Source organism: Oncorhynchus tshawytscha, linkage group LG21 (assembly GCF_018296145.1).
Source record: "Oncorhynchus tshawytscha isolate Ot180627B linkage group LG21, Otsh_v2.0, whole genome shotgun sequence".
In the NCBI taxonomy this organism is placed as follows: domain Eukaryota; kingdom Metazoa; phylum Chordata; class Actinopteri; order Salmoniformes; family Salmonidae; genus Oncorhynchus; species Oncorhynchus tshawytscha.
In genome coordinates, this window is record NC_056449.1 from 3,879,849 (window position 1) to 3,899,086 (window position 19,238).

At 44.7% G+C, this 19,238-nt stretch overlaps 1 protein-coding gene across 3 annotated transcripts; it reads left to right on the plus strand.

Moving 5' to 3' along the window:
* Positions 1–342: 342 nt before the first annotated feature.
* LOC112220732 (rho guanine nucleotide exchange factor 37) lies at positions 343–18,940 on the plus strand. Of its 3 annotated transcripts, none has more exons than XM_042302889.1 (14): positions 343–753; positions 900–1,409; positions 3,725–4,124; positions 4,603–4,732; positions 5,684–5,831; positions 6,235–6,434; positions 6,584–6,714; positions 7,151–7,255; positions 7,703–7,816; positions 8,058–8,375; positions 8,837–8,965; positions 11,165–11,360; positions 11,715–11,926; positions 18,598–18,940. In XM_042302889.1, exons 3-14 carry the CDS (start codon positions 3,732–3,734, stop codon positions 18,802–18,804), a joined length of 2,283 nt encoding a protein of 760 aa, XP_042158823.1. In that variant the 5' UTR covers positions 343–753; positions 900–1,409; positions 3,725–3,731; the 3' UTR covers positions 18,805–18,940. The 3 variants fall into 3 exon arrangements, with proteins under 3 accessions (XP_042158823.1, XP_024238358.1, XP_024238359.1); XM_024382590.2 differs by having other exon boundaries at positions 344–753; positions 3,721–4,124; XM_024382591.2 differs by having other exon boundaries at positions 344–1,409; positions 3,721–4,124.
* The last annotated feature ends 298 nt before the right edge of the window (positions 18,941–19,238 follow it).

Sequence of the window (19,238 nt, forward strand, 5' to 3'; positions counted from 1 at the left end):
TACAAACCTAACTCAGTTACACTAGCTCTGTCAGGAGGACTGGTCCAAAATTCACCCAACTTATTGTGGGAAGCTTGTGGAAGGCTACCCAAAACGTTTGACCCAAGTTAAACAATTTAAAGGCAATGCCACCAAATACTAATTGAGTGTATGTAAACTTCTGACCCACTGGGAATGTGATGAAAGAAATAAAAGCTGAAATAAATCATTCTCTCTACTGTTATTCTGACATGTCACATTCTTAAAACAAAGTGGTGATCCTAACCTAGACAGGGAATGTTTACTAAGATTAAATGTCAGGAATCGTGTCAAATTTAGTTTAAATGTATTTGGCTAAAGTGTATGTAAACTTCCGACTTCAACTGTATACTAGTACTACAATCTACTGCTGTAGAAGTAGTAGGCCTACTGTAATTCTTCTACAATCTGCTATACTGTACATTGAAATGTGATGAGTGGATGATATTTAGTCTGAAGCATATTTTTATCCTCTGATCATTAGGACCGACCAATCAGCCATTCAGTATCCTACTATCCCTGGAATCCAAGTTTCCTCCTTGGTCAATGGAATATTTACATTTTAACACATGGGATTATTGCTGTTTCCTGTTGTAAAATTAGCAATGAGTTATCACCTGTACTTGTTTAACAAGTTATCACAATGATGACTGAACTGTTAATTAATCAATTTACGCAGCATTCCTTGGCCCAGTTCCAATGTTATCAACTCGGATCCATTTTCTTTCAGTGCTTGTGAGTTCCTTGTTGGGCCTGAAATGTTTGTTAGTTGAATTGTTTCTCTGTAAATAACTGACAAATTGCATCACCCTCAAGATAAACATTTACTGTAAACTCCATATGATTTTGTCTTGTACTCACACATTTCTAAATTCTTACAGGTGGAAAATCTTTACCATTACTTGGGTGGCAATTGGTATTGAATTCCCTTTGAGCTTTTGTTTCCTGTGAGAAAACATCAATCTGCATGGTGCTGTCTCTCTACTGGCGGGCCAGCCTTTCTTCTTGAATGGGTGCCAGCCAATGAGCTTCCTCCTGAGCAGGCGTCACTCCCTTTTCACCGGCTGCTGCAGTCAATCAGCTTATTCAGCACAGAGAGGATATGTGCTGTGTGTGCTCAGGCCTTTCCACACTGCTAAAAGCCTACAACCTCCCTATCTGCCTCCCACTTTACCCCAACAAACATCCCATGCCGCTGACCCTCCCATCCCCCATTCCCCCACAAGCCTCCACTCACACCCATGCCACAGCTCTGTTAGTGAGTGAGTCAGTGGAGAAAGTTACACCAGTCTCTATGTTGGTGTGTTTGCCAGGCACTCGACGGCAACAACCGCAGCACAATCCTTTGGCCCGCCAGCCCTGCTGAGTCTGATCCCAGGCCTCTTCTCAAGGTAATATGCTTTAATGGTTGTTTTCTGCTTGGCACTGTCACTGAGAACCTGATATTTTCAGCCTGAGGTGAGATTGTTGATGTTGGATTATTAAACTAGTAATCCAGAGACCTGCTTTGTTATGGTGGTGTGTATGTAATGTCTGTATTTCTAACCACATTTATTAATTAACATTATGACTCATTAGGTAGATCACTTTGTTTTGATAGCTGTGGTTCACCACTGAACAAAAAAGTTAAGTCAACATTTTTTTCAAGTAATTTTGCTGCTGAATCACAACCACTGACTGTCACTCCACACATTTCTAGTCAGTATCCCCATAACATGAATGAGTCAAAGACGGTGCCTATAGTGCCCTCAGAAAGTATTCACCGCCCTTGACTTCATCCACATTTTGTTGTGTTACAGCCTGAGTTTATATAGATTAAATTTCGATTTTTTTTTTGTCACTGGTTTGCACACAATACACCATTTATGGCAAGCCTAAATAATAATAATAAAAATGTGCTTAAGTTGCATGGACTCACTCTGTGTGCAATAATAGTGTTTAACATGATTTTTGGATGACTACCTCATCTCTACCCCACACGTACAATTATCTGTAAGGTACCTCAGTCGAGCAGTGAATTTCAAACACAGATTCAACCACAGAGCAGGTAAGTTTTTCCAATGCCTCGCAAAGAAGGGCACCTATTGGCACAGTAGATGGATTAAAAAAACAGACATTGAATATCCCTTTGAGCATGATGAAATTAATTACACTTTGGATGGTGTATTAATACAACCAGTCACTTCAAAGATACAGGCGTCCTTCCTAACTCAGTTGCTGGAGAGGAAGGAAACCACTCTGGGATTTCACCATGAGCCCAATGGTGACTAAAACGGTTAGAGTTTAATGGCTGTGATTAGAGAACTGAGAATGGATCAACAACATTGTAGTTACTCCACAATACTAACCTAATTGACTGAGTGAAAAGGAAGCCCGTACAGAATAAAAAAGTATCCAAAACATGCATCCTGTTTGCAAAAAGGCACGAAAGTAATACTGCTAAAAAATATGGCTAAGCAATTCACTTTTTGTTCAAAATACAAAGTGTTATGTTTGGGACAAATCCAATACAACACATTACTGAGTACTGCTCTCCATATTTTTCAAGCATAGTGGTGGCTGGATCATGTTATGGGTATGATAGTAACCGGTAAAGGAAATGTCATCTCCATCACCGCTCCAATATCAACACATCATGTGAAAATGTCACGTCTTTTTTTTTAGTAAAAAAGAGTGTAAGAAAGCTGTTTACAATGACATCCACCAATGGAAGGCAATGCCTATGCACACCGATGTCATTGGAAACACTACAAAACTTTGAAACGTGCATTTTCACATGTTTACGTTGGGGTGGTGCTGGAGATGATTAAGTTGAAAATTGGTGACATTTACCTTTATTAAGGACTGGGGAGATCTTTGGGATAAAAAATGTATGGAATGGAGCTAAGCACAGGCACATTCCTAGAGGAGAACCTGGTTCAGTCTGCTTTCCACCAGACATTGGGAGATGAATTCACCTTTCAGTAGGACAATAACCTAAAACACAAGGCCAAGTCTATGCTGGAGTTGCTTACCAATAAGACAGTGAATATTACTGACCGAGTTACAGTTTTGACTTCAATCTACTTGAAAATCTATGGCACGACCTTGGAAAGGGTTGTCTAGCAATGATCAACGATCAATTTGACAGAGCTTGAACATTTTGAAAAGAATAATGGGCAAATGTTGCACAATCCAGGTGTGGAAAGCTCTTAGAGACTTACACAGAACGACTCACAGCAGTAATCGCTGCTAAAGGTGATTCTTCAAAGTATTGACTCTGGGTTGAGTACGTAAATTTGATATATATATATTTTTTTAATACATTTTCAAACACTTCTAAAAACATGTTTTGACTTTCTCATTATGTGGTATTGTGTGTAGATGGGTGATAAAAACAACAACAATTTCATACATTTTGAATTCAGGCTTTAACACAACAATGTGGAATAAGTCAAGGGGTTTGAATACTTTCTCAAGGCACTGTAAACCTTATTACATTGATTGAAATCTGCTCAAAGTGGAAATTGCTTTAGCAGCAACAGCTTTGTAAAAGCAGGACCATGTTGTGCGAACACATGGTGTTCCAGCTCAAAGGGCAGGAAACAATGCAGAGTATAAGCCATTCAGACCCACTATAATAGCCCTGCCACTGGCTGCTACTACTGGGTGGGATATAGACCTCAGGCCCCACATGGAGCTAACCCCCTATTTCTCTGACAGACAGCCTCAGCATGGAAAGCCCAGTGAGGGCTGAGCCAGCTACCCCAACCCTGGTTCCCCCAGCTCCCCGAAACCATACTTCTTCTCTAAGTCCCAGAGCTGAGGCCAAAGAGAAGAGGTCGGAGGTGAGCGAGGGAACAGCGGATGAGTGTGAGGCAGTGGACACAGAGGAGGACCCTATATGTCTCTCGCTGTTATCAAAGATGACTGTGTTTGTGGAGGCGCCAGCAGAGGATGCATCAGAGAAGGCTGCGGCTGAGGAGGCTGCAGCCAAGGAGAGGGCTGAGAGAGAGGCTCAGAGGCAGCTCCTGGCCACAGAGGAGCTGATTTACACAGAGAGGAACTACCTGAGACTCCTCCAGGTCTGCACCTGCACCATCAGGAGCAACCTGCAGAAACTACAGGTACTTCTATTGCACCACTGCACAGGGCTAGGAGTTTCCTGACCATGTGACTTGACCGGGGAAAACTATGGACCCTAGTGGGTCTAAAGTCAGTAGACAAATCTCTAAGGAATGGTTATCTTGAAGCACCATGCTTTATTTCCTTTCCTGTCTCTGAAGGTATTTAAATTGCCATATCAATCGTATGTATTTGAATAAAAGGCTGTGCTTAAAATGAGTCTCGTAAAAACAGGATGAAATCACATTATATGGGCTGGAAGGCAAGCCTGTCTATGCATCAGCCAGTGGTAATGATGAGGAGGGCTACTGTTGGTGGACGGACGGAAAGAGGGAGGAGGATGTAGAGGGTGAGAGACAGGGAGGAGAAGGGATAGAAAGGTGGATAGGAGGAGGAGGTAGAGTAGTGGTGGGTGAATGATTCCCTTTGTGGAGAAGTAAAGTCGTTATGATAAATGGTGTACCATCCTCCACACCACAGCCTCAGCTGCCTAACCTGGACAGCATGTTCCTGTACATAGAGGAGGTGATTGATGTGTCGGGACGCCTCCTCAGCCTCCTGGATCAGAAGCAGGTCACGCCCCATGATCCTCTCTTCCTGGAGACCCTGTGTAAGTAGCAACAATACAGTAATAATAATAATATATTCCATTTAGCAGATTATTTTTATCAAAATCATTTATAATGGGTGGCTGTGGGAATTGAACCCACATTCCTGGCATTGCAAGCACCATGCTCTACCAACTGAGCCATACAGGAGCAGTACTGCAGGACTGTTACCATGGCGGTCTACCTTCACACCTCAAACATACACTATCACACCTAGTGATTCTTACTCACAGGTACTTAGTAACATATTCACACCTGCACCACCCCACCTACTAATTCTATGGGGCTATTCAAGAATAGGCTCACGTCAACCACCTCTGTTTCACAGGACTATTGGTACCAGCTGCTTCTCATTATGTGTACTACATACCTGCGTGTATTAAAAGCCTATTAGCACATTTCCCGCCGTGGTGTTGCAAACCAACCACTTCATACAGTACACCTTGCAGTCACGCTGCTTGGAGAGGTCAGCAAAATAATGGGAAAAACAAACTCCCTCTCTCTGTTGCGACCTTGTTTGCCCTTTCTATATTTCAATGTGGAGTAAACAAGAGTGCCGGCGTGTCAGAGTTCCTTTTTTCCATTATTTAGTTGACCTCGCTCAGCAGCTGGACGGCTAGGTGTTCAAACATTCATCTCTTCTGCAGAGTTCTAACCTGCGAGAATGGTTAGAGAGACAAATATACACTGAGTGTAGAAAACATTTCTATCACAGACTGATCAGGTGAATCCAGGTGAAAGCTATGCTCCCTTATTATCACTTGTTAAATCTCTGCGTTATTGGGAAAGGGCTCGTAAGTAAGCATTTCACGGGAAAGTCTACACCTGTTGTATTCGGAGCATGTGACAAATCACCTTAGCAACGCTCCATGGAGACGGATAAAGGACCCGCATGGGAGGCATAAATGTACATTAATGTCACATCATAAATACTTGATTCATATTCCCTTCAGGTGATGCCTTCCTCAGTCTATCAACAGACATAGAGTCGGCTTACAAGGAGTACCTGTCCAACTACAACACCGTCACAGCGTTAGAGAACAGCTACAAACAGAAAGAATCCCTGTGGACTGAGATGGTGAAAGTCATCAAGTCCTCAGCGTACGTTTATCTCTCTCTCTCTCTCTCTCTCTCTCTGCATTTCTGTTCCTATCCTGGGCCCAAATCTATGGTCGTTTTCATGCCAAACACCCAATAGGGTATACAGCACAAACCCATCTGGGTCCAGGCTAACTTTGACCTTTTTGTCACAATGTCCATCCTTCAGTATTGTCACAGTATATGTGTTGATACAGGCCAGAGGTGAATGTACGTACCTTTGTCTCACTTTCTGCATTCTTGTTCGTACCATACATCGTCTCTATTGTCCAATTGAAATACAATACTGAAATTGCCCTTAATATCACACCCCATTAAAAAAAAAAAAATGTTTTACGGATGTCAAAATACAGCTTTCTCACATTACAAATCTAGAAAAGACACGTTTAGACTATGTTGTGTACAGGCCAGAGGTGAATGCTACCTCTCTGAGCTTCTTCCTGGTGATGCCAGTCCAAAGGATCGCTCGCTACCCTCTTCTCCTCCAGACCATCATGAAACATACAGACCCTGGGCACCCGGCCTACTCTCTCCTGGAGCAGACTGCCCACGCCGCCGTAGCCGTCAACTGCAGGATCAATGAGTACAAACGCTTCCGAGAAGTTGGTGAGGACACATGCTGGCTATCACGTTCTTGTAATCAAATCCTATGATTTGGTTTTACTATTCAGATATTGATATTGATAGATTGTGGGCATTGCCTTCACTTTTTTTCCTGAACACCCATATTAGAATTTCTTGTCTTCCCATCACAGCCGACAAATACAAGAAGACGGAAACCTTGACAATAAGGGATAAGATAAATCGTCTGAATAGCCACAGCATCGCAAAGAAGACTGCCAGACTGAGTCAGTTCATCAAGCATGAGACGGGGATTGCACCAAAGGTAAGGCACTTTCCGTACCTGTTCCTGATGTTATTCACTCAGCCATAAAATGAAGCTACACGCCCTTCTTCAGCGCCTTTAGGTTAATAATTAAACATAGGGAATGGGAAAAGCTGTGAGATAACATATGACATGACCAGTGTTTACTTCTTAAAAGGTCTCGCTGTATTCGAACCTTGATTCACACCTCCGGGGAGCATTTGTTACATAAAGTATGTAGAGAGTAGTTGAATACAATGACACGTGCTATGCTGGTGGCGTGTCACATGGTTATGAGTATTCCCTTGTGGACATTTTTAGACATATTATTCATCAAGTCACAAACTGAAGCTCTGGGGGTCTCTTTTTAGCAATGGATGGTAGAACATTCTTACTTAAATCTCTGTAAAAATGTATTGAATTTGCTGTTTAATAACTTCCCTCGGTTCAATTCCAGTTGGTTGATGAGGAGTTTGATGCCTTGGAGGGCTTTTTCTATCTCCTTGAAAATGGTATCGCCGTGCTACATGAAAATGTGGAGACGTATCTCAGCCATCTGCAGGTGAGCTTTTGTAGACCCGATCCCTTTGCCGTGGAGACCATCACCATGACAGCATTGGAATCACGTTGTTTACACCTGGCTTTCCACTCAACATACAATTAGTGCCCAATCCCTTTAGATTCACTTCTAGCTTGACATTCTCTTCTCACTAAATAATGAGCACGGTTGGATCGGTAATCCTCCTCACCAGCTGTCAACTACAACTACTTGGCTCATGTTTCAGTGGTGAGCATTTGAAAATGTAAAGATGTTGGAAGAAAATCTGTTTTAAGTTTTCAGCTTCCTTCACATTGCCGCACCTATTTGAATGCAGAGTCTCCCCACTGTCAAACAGCCGCTGCCTGTCATAAACCATGCATTTCTGACAACTACCTCAGTTTTCTGTTTGCGTTTCCCGTGTCTAGATATAGTTTATGTGGCATCTTTTCTTCCATCGTTCTATTACAGAGATTCCTTAGCTGTCGACCGGAGGAGTTTGACCTTGATATGGACGGCGAGAAGACTGCTATATGCTACAAGGAAATCACAGCAGCATTGAGACAATGGATACTTCCTACATTTGTGAGTCAAGCCAAAGTACCACTTTGTTATGCATGCTACAACAATGGGCATCGGAATATGTTGGCTGGGAGGACAGACCATTTTTATTGAATTGGGCCCATGGTCGTGTTTCACTTTCCCACATGTCCTTCAGGCTTCAGATTGCACTGCCCGGACCTCACGCCTCTATCCATCACCCTCCCCCACTCTCTATTCCCTAATATTTCCCTCTTCCTCTCCCCATCCCCCACTCAACATCCAGGAGAAGAGGATGAGGACGTTGGTCCACAAGCCGCTCTGTGCCCTTCGAGAACTGCTGGTGGGGCCTCGTAACCTGATCCGTAAGCGCCTGGACAAGCTGCTTGACTACGAGCTGATCGAAGAGAAGCCCAGTCTGAGCTACGATGAGCAGGCGGTGGCAAACACCTATAAGACCATCAACACGTTGCTCCTCAACGAGCTGCCCCAGTTCAATGGCCTGGCCCTCACCCTGCTCTGGGGCATGCTGGGGGCCTTCAGCTGCCTGCACAAGGACCTGGCTGCAGACATGGAGCAGCTCTTCCAGGGCTTTGCCCAACAGGTGGGGTAGTAGGTACACCACAGTCACTGTAGAAGGGTTTAGAGGGAGTAGCAAGACCCTATACTAAAGTGTATATCTGTGGACGACCAATGCTGACCATTGCAATTGACCATTTCAGCCAGTGAATCTGCTGTCTGTTGTTTATACACTGAACAAAAAATATAAAAACAACATGTGAAGTGTTGGTCCCATGTTTCATGAGCTGAAATAAAAGATCCCAGAAATGTTCTAGACACACAGAAAGCGTATTTCTCTCAAATGGTGTGCACAAATTAGTTTACGTCCCTGTTAGTGAGCATTTCTCCTTTGCCAAGATAAGCATGTTGTGTTGCAGTTTTCTTGTCACTTTCAGTGATTGATTAGTGAGAACTATACCTAAGGCCAGAGATGCAGCTGAAGTTGCAGCTGAAGTTGAACTTGACTATCTTTCTAAACTTGTTTTGTCTGACCTCTCTTTGCAGCTCCCTCACAGTTCCCTGGAGCCTAATGCATTCTGGGAGTGGGCAGAGTGTTCAGTGCTGGAGGGTGCGAGGATGCTGGAGACTCTGTGTCGGAATGTGGAGGACCAACTCAATGCTCCCATTGTCCAGGTCAGTCCCAACAGAAGCTGCACTATAATCTGTTGTTTGGTTGGTGGTGATGTGACTTGTTGCCGGGGAACATCACCAGGGACAGTGCGTGTATACATCCACAGCCTCACGCAGCAGGACGATTCATACTAGACCCATTCATTGTAAATTTTCTTATTATCTGAATCCATCATGTGTTTGGAATAACCTGAATTGGATCAGGATGGTTATTTATATTAGCCTTAGAGTTGTGGTGTTACCTGTTGAGTAATCTCTCGTGGACAGACGGGCGACTAACCAAATTGTGCCATATTTTAGTTCCGAGTTAACCGAGATGACCTGTTTACCTGTTGAAGGTTCTGAGGAAGGTGTGCTGCCTGAGGGGACAGTACTATAACTAAGCATAAGCCATTTGTCAAAACTAACACACTAGGACATGTCACGTTCACAAAACACAAACTTTCTGTTCAACATGCATAAATAGCAAACTGGAAATTCCATTACCTTTCGTCCCCAGTTAGAACAGAAAGCGCCATTCATTTTGCTTAGTCATAATGCAGTAATAACTCCACTCCTGCTAACGCGTGGCTCATATCATCACCACTACGCATTACTTTAAGTGATGAGAATGTGAAGGAGCCAAGAGAAGAGGAGAGAGAAAGGGTCTGGTTTCATGTCTCAGACTAATCTAGACCTCTCACACAGCCCATATTAAAATCTGTGTTTTATGTCTTTATGTCTGCAGTGTGAGCAGCCCTCAGAACAGATGGGCCCTGGTCAAAAGTAGTGCACTACATCGGAAATAGGGTGCCATTTGCGATGGATCCTATATGATAGTAATGAGACTCAGCCTGTCAGATCTACAGGCATACATGACAGCAGTAGTGAGGATGGGTAGCTCATTTGTGGCTGGCGATGGCTCTCACTTACAGGCACCATTTCTACAGCACTAGAAAAACACGGGATCACTTCATTAGCTGCTCTTAGGTGACATAGTAAAGCCATAAACCTTACAAGTCACCCCGGGGGAAGCTAAGCAGGTGAACAAACACCAGGGTTAATGAGTGCTCACTCTTAATACACACTGGGTGTACAAAACATAGACCAGAGGGTTGGCAAACGTGTTCCTGGAGTGCTACAGGTACTGTACGATTTTGTTCCAACTAGTCACAACACCTGACCAGCTAATTGATCAGTTCAATGATTGCCTAAATTCCACACACCTGGTCTTCCAGGTTGGTTAAATCAAAAACATCAAGTTTGCCTAGCCCTGACATACTGACCAGGAGAAAGCTATAATCCCTAATTGATGCCCCTTGTTAAATCCACTTCAATCAGTGTAGATGAAGGGAAGGAGACAGGTTAAAGAAGGATTTTTAGGCCTCGAGACAATTGAGACATGGATTGTGTGTGTGCCTTTCAGAAGGTGAATGGGGCAAGAAAATATATTTAAGTGCCTTTGAATGGGGTATGGTAGTAGGTGCCAGGCGCACCAGTTTGAGTGAGTCAAGAACTGCAATGCTGCTGTGCTTTTCGCGCTCGACAGTTTACCGTGTGTATCAAGAATGGTCCCACCACCCAAAAGACATCCAGCCAACTTAACACAACTGTGGGAAGGATTGGAGACAAAATGGGCCAGCATCCGTATGGAACACTTTCGAGACCTTGTAGCGTCCATTCCCTGACGAATTGAGGCTGTTCTGAGGGCAAAAGGGGGTGCAACTGAATATTAGGAAGGTGTTCCTAATGTTTTGTACACTACATCTACTGCTGTATATATTGTTAGTATGTCTTCATCAGGTGTATATAGATTGCATTAGGATTACAGTGCTATTGGATTTGTTACGACATTTCTTGATTTCTTTGTGTGATTATTTGTGTATTTGTTTGACATTTTACTGCGTCGTTAGGAGATGGTAACGTAAGCATTTCACTGCAGCCATTACAACATCTTCTAAACTTCGTACACGACCAATACACTTTTATTTGATGCTGCTAATTAGTTGAACTACTGTATGTTGCTTGATTGCTGCATAACTATGTTCCTGATCGTACAGTATTGGTTCATTAGGGCACACCGTTTCAACTTTTTGCAACGGAAAGTGAAAACGTAGCATTTTATTATTGGATAAATCCAGGTAGTCTCCCTGTTTCAGTCAGTTCCCTTCTGTTTGGTGCGTAATGAGCACGCCCCTGTTCTGTTCATTTGTGTCCTCCCAGCCTCTCAGCCCTGGGTCTCAGAAGTGTCTGAAGGTCCTGACAGACAAGCATGGCTCAGCCAAGATCTACCAGCTGACGGGTCATGTGGTGGGGACTAGAGACCTGGACCTGAGCCTGAACAGAGGAGAGCTGGTGGCCATCATCAGTGAGATGGACACACGGGGGGACAGACGCCGCTGGCTGGTCGACGCAGGGGGTAAGACCTCCAGGATATCTCACCTTTTCACTTGAGGGGATGATCTTTTAAAACACACTGCTTCACATTCTAAAGGAAAGTCAGTCCTTTAGTTAGTCAATGTATTGAGTTGTCTTTCAATGTAGCAGTGAATACCAAACTAGAATTCTGGTTCAGCCACCACCAGTTAGTGGAGACATCTAATGGTTGTTTACTGTTACTGCTGGCTGTGTACTCACAGTAAGTGTTTTAATTCTATCTATCAAATAGATTAGATCAGTTATTGGATAATATGTGGTTTATAACGTATGTTATTACAGTATAAAATTGATAAACTCATGTTTTATGATCATCTATTACACAATCTGTGTTCAGGTCCAAGAGGATATGTCCCCTCCTCCAAACTGGTGCGTTACCACCAGATAACCATGGACCCTCCCCCGTCCCCTCATCTGACAGTCACTACAATGGATTGTGCTGGAGGTGTCAGGCGACACTCCTACACCCCTGACGTCAGGCGACACTCCTTCTCCCCTGATATACCCCAGCCCGTGAGGACTCTGTCGATGACCATGCCCTGCTTCCAGGTAAGTGACACTCCCTGGTAAAGTTTCCCCTAGGTACAGATCTAGGATCAGTGTCCCCCTCCCCAATTCTAATCTTAAAGGGATAGTTCACCCAAATTACAAAATGACTTATTGGTTTCCTTACCCTGTAAGCAGTCTATAGACTAGATGACAGCAATCCACGCTTTGTTTCCCCCCCCTCCCGGCACTGTTTCCACATGCTAACGTTTTAGCATTTGTGGCACAAATCCCATTCAAGTTGAACCTATATTAGCATGTTCAAACATCTAAGTGTTTCACCGAGACGTGGCTGAACGACGATACGGACAATATAGAGCTAGCGGGATTTTCCATGCACTGGTAGAACAGAGACGCTACCTGTGGTTAGACGAGGGGTGGGGGGGTATGTGTATTTATTTGTCAATAACAGCTGGTGCGCGATGTCTAATATTAAAGAAGTCTCGAGGTATTGCTAGCCTGAGGTAGAGTACCTTATGATAAGCTGTAGACCACACTATCTACCAAGATTTCTCATCTATATTATTCGCAGCCGTCTATTTACCACCACAGAACGAAGCTGGCACTCAGACTGCTCTCAACCAACTGTATAAGGCCATAAGCAAAGAAGAAAATGCTCACCCAGAAGCAGTGCTCCTAGTGGCAGGATATTTTAATGCAGGCAAACTTAAATCCGTTTCACCTCATTTTTACCAGCATGTCACAACCAGAGAGAAATAAAAATCCTAGACCACCTTCACTCCACACACAGAAATGCATACAAAGCTCTCCCCCGCCCTCCATTTGCTAAATCTGACCATAATTCTATCCTCCTGATTCCTGCTTACAAGCAAAAACTAAAGCAGGACGTACCAGTGACTCGCTCAATATTGAAGAGGTCAAATGACGCGGATGCTACACTACAGGACTGTTTCGCTAGCACAGACTGGAATATGTTCTGAGGTTCATCCAATGGCATTGAGCAGTACACCACCTCAGTCATCGGCTTCATCAATAAGTGCATCGACGACGTCGTCCCCACAGTGACTGTACATACATATTCCAACCAGAAGCCATGGATTACCGGCAACATCCGCATCGAGCTAATGGCTAGAGCTGCCGCTTTCAAGGAGCGGAAGACTAATGCCGGACGTTTATAAGAAATCCTGCTTTGCCCTCAGACGAACCATCAAACAAGCAAAGCGTCAATACACGATTAAGATTGAATCCTACTACACCAGCTCTGACACTCGTCGGATATGGCAGGGCTTGAAACTATTACGGACTACAAAGGGAAACCCAGACGTGACCTGCCCAGTGACGCAAGCCTACCAGATGAGCTAAATGCCTTTTTTATGCTCGCTTCAAGGCAAGCAACACTGAAGCATACACGAGAGCACCAGCTGTTCTGGATGACTGTGTGATAACACTCTCGGTAGCCGATGTGAACAAAACCTTTAAACAGGTCAACATTCACAAAGCTGCTGGGCCAGACGGATTACCCGGGTGAGTACTCGAAGCATATGCGGACCAACTGTCAAGTGAACCCACCAAGTACAACCCTAAATCTGTAAATATGGGCACCCTCATAGATATTATCCTGACCAACTTGCCCTCCATATACACCTCTGCTGTTTTCAATCAGGATCTCAGCTATCACTGCCTCATTGCCTGCATCAGTTATGGGTCCGCGGTCAAATGACCACCCCTCATCACTGTCAAATGCTCCCTAAAACACTTCTGCGAGCAGGCCTTTCTAATCGACCTGGCCCGGGTATCCTGGAAGGATATTGACCTCATCCCGTCAGTTGAGGATGCCTGGTTGTTTAAGTAATTTCCTCACCATCTTAAATAAGCATGCCCCTTTCACAAAATGTAGAACTAAGAACAGATATAGCCCTTGGTTCACTGCAGACCTGACTGCCCTTGACCAGCACAAAAACATCCTGTGGCGTACTGCACTAGCATCGAATAGTCCCCAGGATATGCAACTTTTCAGGGAAGTCAGGAACCAATATACACAGTCAGTTAGGAAAGCAAAGGCTAGCTTTTTCAAACAGAAATTTGCATCCTGTAGCTCTAACTCCAAAAAGGAGTTAGAGGCTAGGAAACACTGTCACCACCGATTTAAATCCACGATAATTGAGAATTTCAGTAAGCATTTCTCTAACGGCTGGCCATGCTTTCCTCCTGGCTACCCCGGCCAACAGGTCCGCACCTCCAACAGCTACTTGCCCAAGCCTCCCAGATTCTCCTTCACCCAAATCCAGTTAGCAGATGTTCTGAAAGAGCTGCAAAACCTGGACCGTACAAATCAGCTGGGCTAGACAATCTGGACCCTCTCTTTGTAAAATTATCCGCCGCCATTGCTGCAACCCCTATTACTAGTCTGTTCAACCTCTCTTTCGTATCGTCCGAGATTCATAAAGATTGGAAAGCTGCCGCGGTCATCCCCTTCTTCAAAGGGGGAGACACTCTAGACCCAAACTGTTAGACCTATATCCATCCTGCCCTCTCTTTCTAATCTTCAAAAGCCAAGTTAACAAAGAGATCACTGACCATTCCGAATCCCACCGTACCTTCTCCGCTGCGCAATCCAGTTTCCGAGCTGGTCACAGGTGCACCTCAGCCACGCTGAAGGTACTAAACGATATCATAACCGCCATCGATAAAAGACAGTACTGTGCAGCCGTCTTCATCGACCTGGCCAAGGCTTTTGACTCTGTCAATCACCGTATTCTTATCGGCAGAGTCAACAGCCTTGTTTTCTCAAATGATTGACTCGCCTGGTTCACCAACTACTTCTCAGAGTTCAGTGTGTCAAATTGGAGGGCCTGTTGTCCGGACCTCTGGCAGTCTCTATGGGGGTACCACAGGGTTCAATTCTCAGGCCGACTTTTTTCTCTGTATATATCAAGGATGTCGCTCTTGCTGAGGGTGATTCCTTGATACACCTCTACGCAGACAACACCATTCTGTATACATCTGGCCCTTCTTCCAGACTCCTATTAAGCATCTCTAATCCAAAATGTAAATCTATAATCGGCTTCCTAATTCGCAACAAAGCATCCCTCCCTCATGCTGTCTAACATACCCTCGTAAACCTGACTATCCTACCGATCCTTGACTTTGGCGATGTCATTTACAAAACAGCCTCAAACACTCTACTCAGCAAATTGGATGCTGTCTATCACAGTGCCATCCCCATATACTACCCACCACTGCAACCTGTATGCTCTCGTCAGCTGGCCCTCGCTACATATTCGTCGCCAGACCCACTGGCTCCAGGTCATCTATAAGTCTTAGCTAGGTAAAGCTCCGCCTTATCTCAGCTCACTGGTCACCATAACTACACCCAGCTGTAGCACGCGCTCCAGCAGGTATATCTCGCTGGTACTCCCCAAAGCTAACACCCACTTTGGCGGCCTTTGCTTACAGTTGTCTGCTGCCAATGACTGGAACGAATTGTAAAAATCGTTCCAGTTATATCTCCCTCACTAACTTTAAGCATCAGCTATCTGAACAGCTTACCGATCGCTGCAGCTGTAAATATCCCACCCAACTACCTACCTCATCTCCATATTGTTTTTGACTTTTTTGCTCTTTTGCACACCAGTATTTCTACTTGCACATCCTCATCTGCACATCTATCACTCCAGTGTTAATTGTTAAATTGTAATTACTTCGCTACTATGGCCTATTTATTGCCTTACCTCCTTACTCCATTTGCACACACCATATGTAGATTTTTCTATTGTGTTATTGACTGTACTTTTGTTTATCCTATGTGTATCTCTGTGCTGTTGTTTTTGTCGCACGTCTTTGCTTTATCTTGGCCAGGTCGCAGTTGTAAATGAGAACTTGTTCTCAACTGGCCTACCTGGTTAAATAAAGGTGTTATAAAAAAATAAGTGTCTTCACTGACATTTTCAACCTCTCCCTGACTGAGTCTGTAATACCTACATGTTTCAAGCAGAACACCATAGTCCCTGTGCCCAAGAACACTAAAGTAACCTGCCTAAATGACTACCGACCCGTAGCACTCATGTCTGTAGCCATGAAGTGCTTTGAAAGGCTGGTCATGGCTCACATCAACATCATTATGCCATAAACCCTAGATCCACTCCGATTTGCATACCGCACCAACAGATCGACAGATGATGCAATCTCAATTACACTCCACACTGCCCCTTCTCACCTGGACAAAAGGAACACCTATGTGAGAATGCTGTTCATTGACTACAGCTCGGCGTTCAACACCATAGTGCCCACGAAGCTCATCACTAAGCTAAGGACTCTGGGACTAAATATCTCCTTCTGCAACTGGATCCTGGACTTCCTGTCGGGCCGCCCCCAGGTTGTAAGAGTAGGCAACATCACTTCTGCCACGCTGATCCTTAGCACTGGTGCCCCTCAGGGGTGAGTACTTAGTCCCCTCCCCAGAGAACTGGCAGTGTGGTGCCAGGACAACAACCTCTCCCTCAATGTGGGCAAGACAAAGGAGCTGATCGTTGACTACAGGAAAAGGTGGGCTGAGCAGGCCCCCATTCACATCGATGGGGCTGTAGTGGAGCGGGTCGAGTTTCATGTTCCTTGGTGTCCATCACCAACAAACAATCATGAAGAGGGCACGACAAAACCTTTCCACCCTCAGGAGACTGAAAAGATTTGGAATGGGTTCCCAGATCCTCAAAAGGTTTTACAGCTGCACCATCGATATCATCCTGACTGGTTGCAACACTGTCTGGTATGGCGACTGCTCGGCATCTGACCGTAAGGTGCTACAGAGGGTAGTGTGTACATCACTGGGGCCATGCTTCCTACCATCCAGGACTAATATAGTAGGCGGTGTCAGAGGAAAGCCCATAAAATTGTCAGAGACTCCAGTCACCCAAGATATAGACTGTTGAACAATTAATACAATCGCGAACAGACAATTTACATTGACCCTCCCTTTTGTACACTGCCGCTACTCGCTGTTTATTATCTATGCATAGTCACTTCACCTGCACCTACATGTACAAATTACCTCAACAAACCTGTACCCCCGCACACTGACTTTGTACCGGTGCCCCTGTATATAGCCTCGTTATTCTTATTGTGTTACTTTTTATCGTTACTTTTGATTTTAGTCTACTTGGTACATATTTTCTTAACCAACAGTGCAGTTCAAGAAGAGTTAAGGGCTTGTAAGTAAGCATTTCACGTAAAGTCTGCATTTGTATTCGGGGCATGTGACAAAGTTTTGATTTGAAGTGATTTTGTTGAGCTTCACAATCAACGTGAGATACTTTCGGATGATTTGGACATATGTGAAACTTTTACTCCCATGACTTGAATGGCATTTGTGGCACAAACAAATGCTAAAATAGTGTTAGCATGTGGAAACATTACAAAAGAAACAAAGCATGGATTGATGTCAAACCAATGTAATTGTGTAACTTGGGTGAACTATCCCTTAACCATTAGTGGGGGGATAAAATGCTAATCTGAGCCAAGATTAGCATCTAGGGGTAACTTCACACGGGTGAGTGACACGAGGGCCAGAGCAGCGTGAGGGTGGGTGGTTTCTGAGTGGCAGGTTGTTAAAGCACATCTGACTACCTGCTCTGCTTTGTGTGTCAGGGAAATGGATGATGGGTGTATGCAATTGGTTGGGGGGGGGAAAGAGAGACAGGATCCCATCAATCAAACCCTATCAGATGCGTGTGAGGGTTTTTGGTGGAAAACTCCAAATTGGCTGCTTACCCTTGTCAGCAGTGTTGGTACGCAGAGTTCCCCCAAACCCTATTCTGAGTGTTTTATTAATTGATTTGTTTTAGCTCTTCAAACATCAGTTTACATTGGTGTAGACATGGTTACTTGAACTCTGTGAAGCATTTATTTGGGCTGCAATTTCTGAGGCTGGTAACTAATGAACTTGTCCTCTGCAGCAGAGGTAACTCTGGGTGTTCCTTTCCTGTGGCGGTCCTCATGAGAGCCAGTTTCATCATAGCACTTGATGGTTTTTGCGACTGAACTTGAAGAAACTTTCAAAGTTCTTGAAATTTTCCGCATTGACTGACCTTCATGTCTTAAAGAAGTAATGATGGACTGTTGTTTCTCTTTGCTTATTTGAGCTGTTCTTGCCATAATATGGACTTGGTCTTTTCCCAGATAGGGCTGTCTTCTGTATACCACCCCTACCTTGTCACAACACAACTGGCTCAAATGCATTATTAAAAAGAAAGAAATGTCACAAGTTGTAAAAGTGAGTGATTCTCCTCATGACCTTTGGGAGGCATTTATCATACCCTTATAGCCAGCCATCATCATGTACCGCTGGAAGTGTGATCACTAATCATAGGCAGGTGACAATCCCCTAAGGCTTGAATTCTTCAACTTGGGTGGTCCATTTTGAGTGTGTCATTTCTGTGCCTTTGTGAGCAGAGGAGACTGAAGGTGATTATAAGTCCACTACATTCATAGGCCTCACAGCGGAGCCCTAAACTGCACTTACATGCCCTGCTGATGGCCCAACTTTCTAAAGTCCTGTTGTCCAGAGAAGAGCTGTGTTTACTAATGGTGTTGGCCAGACCACCAGGGTAAAAACTGCAATAAGCCCTGCTAGGCTGCTAGGACATCAATCTCTGTTAGATCACCATGCTCGATAATAAAGCCTTGTTTACTCTCTGTCCACCGCGGTATCGTTGCAGGTGTTTGCAGGCTATGACTTCACGGCGAGGAGCAGTCACGAGGTCTCTCTGAGGGTGGGGGAACCAATCAGAGTGCTGGAACCCCACGACAAGAGGGGTAGCCGCGACTGGAGCCTGGTGGAGGTGCGGGAACAGAGGGGGTATGTTCCCTCCAACTACCTGGCAGTGGTGCCTACATCTACGTCGCCCACCACCCCCTACCACTAGGGTTGCCCCGGGCAACCAGCCAGTCCGTGCTAGACGCCACTCAACCATCGCTGCCCACGCACCTCTGCTCAGCAGGAGAAGCACTCTCACTGAAGCCTACATCTACAGGAGGGCGAGGGCGAGAAAGAGGTGTGTGTGTGTGTGTGTGTGTGTGTGTGTGTGTGTGTGTGTGTGTGTGTGTGTGTGTGTGTGTGTGTGTGTGTGTGTGTGTGTGTGTGTGTGTGAGATGGATTAGATGACAGGTGTGTGTGTGTGTGTGTGAAGTGGTGCACCAGGCATTTGCATGTAGAGCGCTCCAAGCCCTCGACTGCAGCACTTATTAGAAGCATGTAAGTGGGAGGCTGCTTCCATCACCAGGAACCAGGGGTGAAATGCTGCTTTCTCCTACAGAAAATGACTGACTGGCAGTCAGGTAGCAATGCCTCAGCACAGCA

Bases quoted from the DNA above. Each gene is read 5' to 3' on its own strand.
- LOC112220732 (XM_042302889.1), top strand. From the start codon at position 3,732: ATGGAAAGCCCAGTGAGGGCTGAGCCAGCTACCCCAACCCTGGTTCCC. The intron at 7,817-8,057 runs GTGAGTCAAGCC...CTCAACATCCAG, and splicing joins AATGGATACTTCCTACATTT to GAGAAGAGGATGAGGACGTT. The intron at 8,966-11,164 runs GTCAGTCCCAAC...GTGTCCTCCCAG, and splicing joins TCAATGCTCCCATTGTCCAG to CCTCTCAGCCCTGGGTCTCA.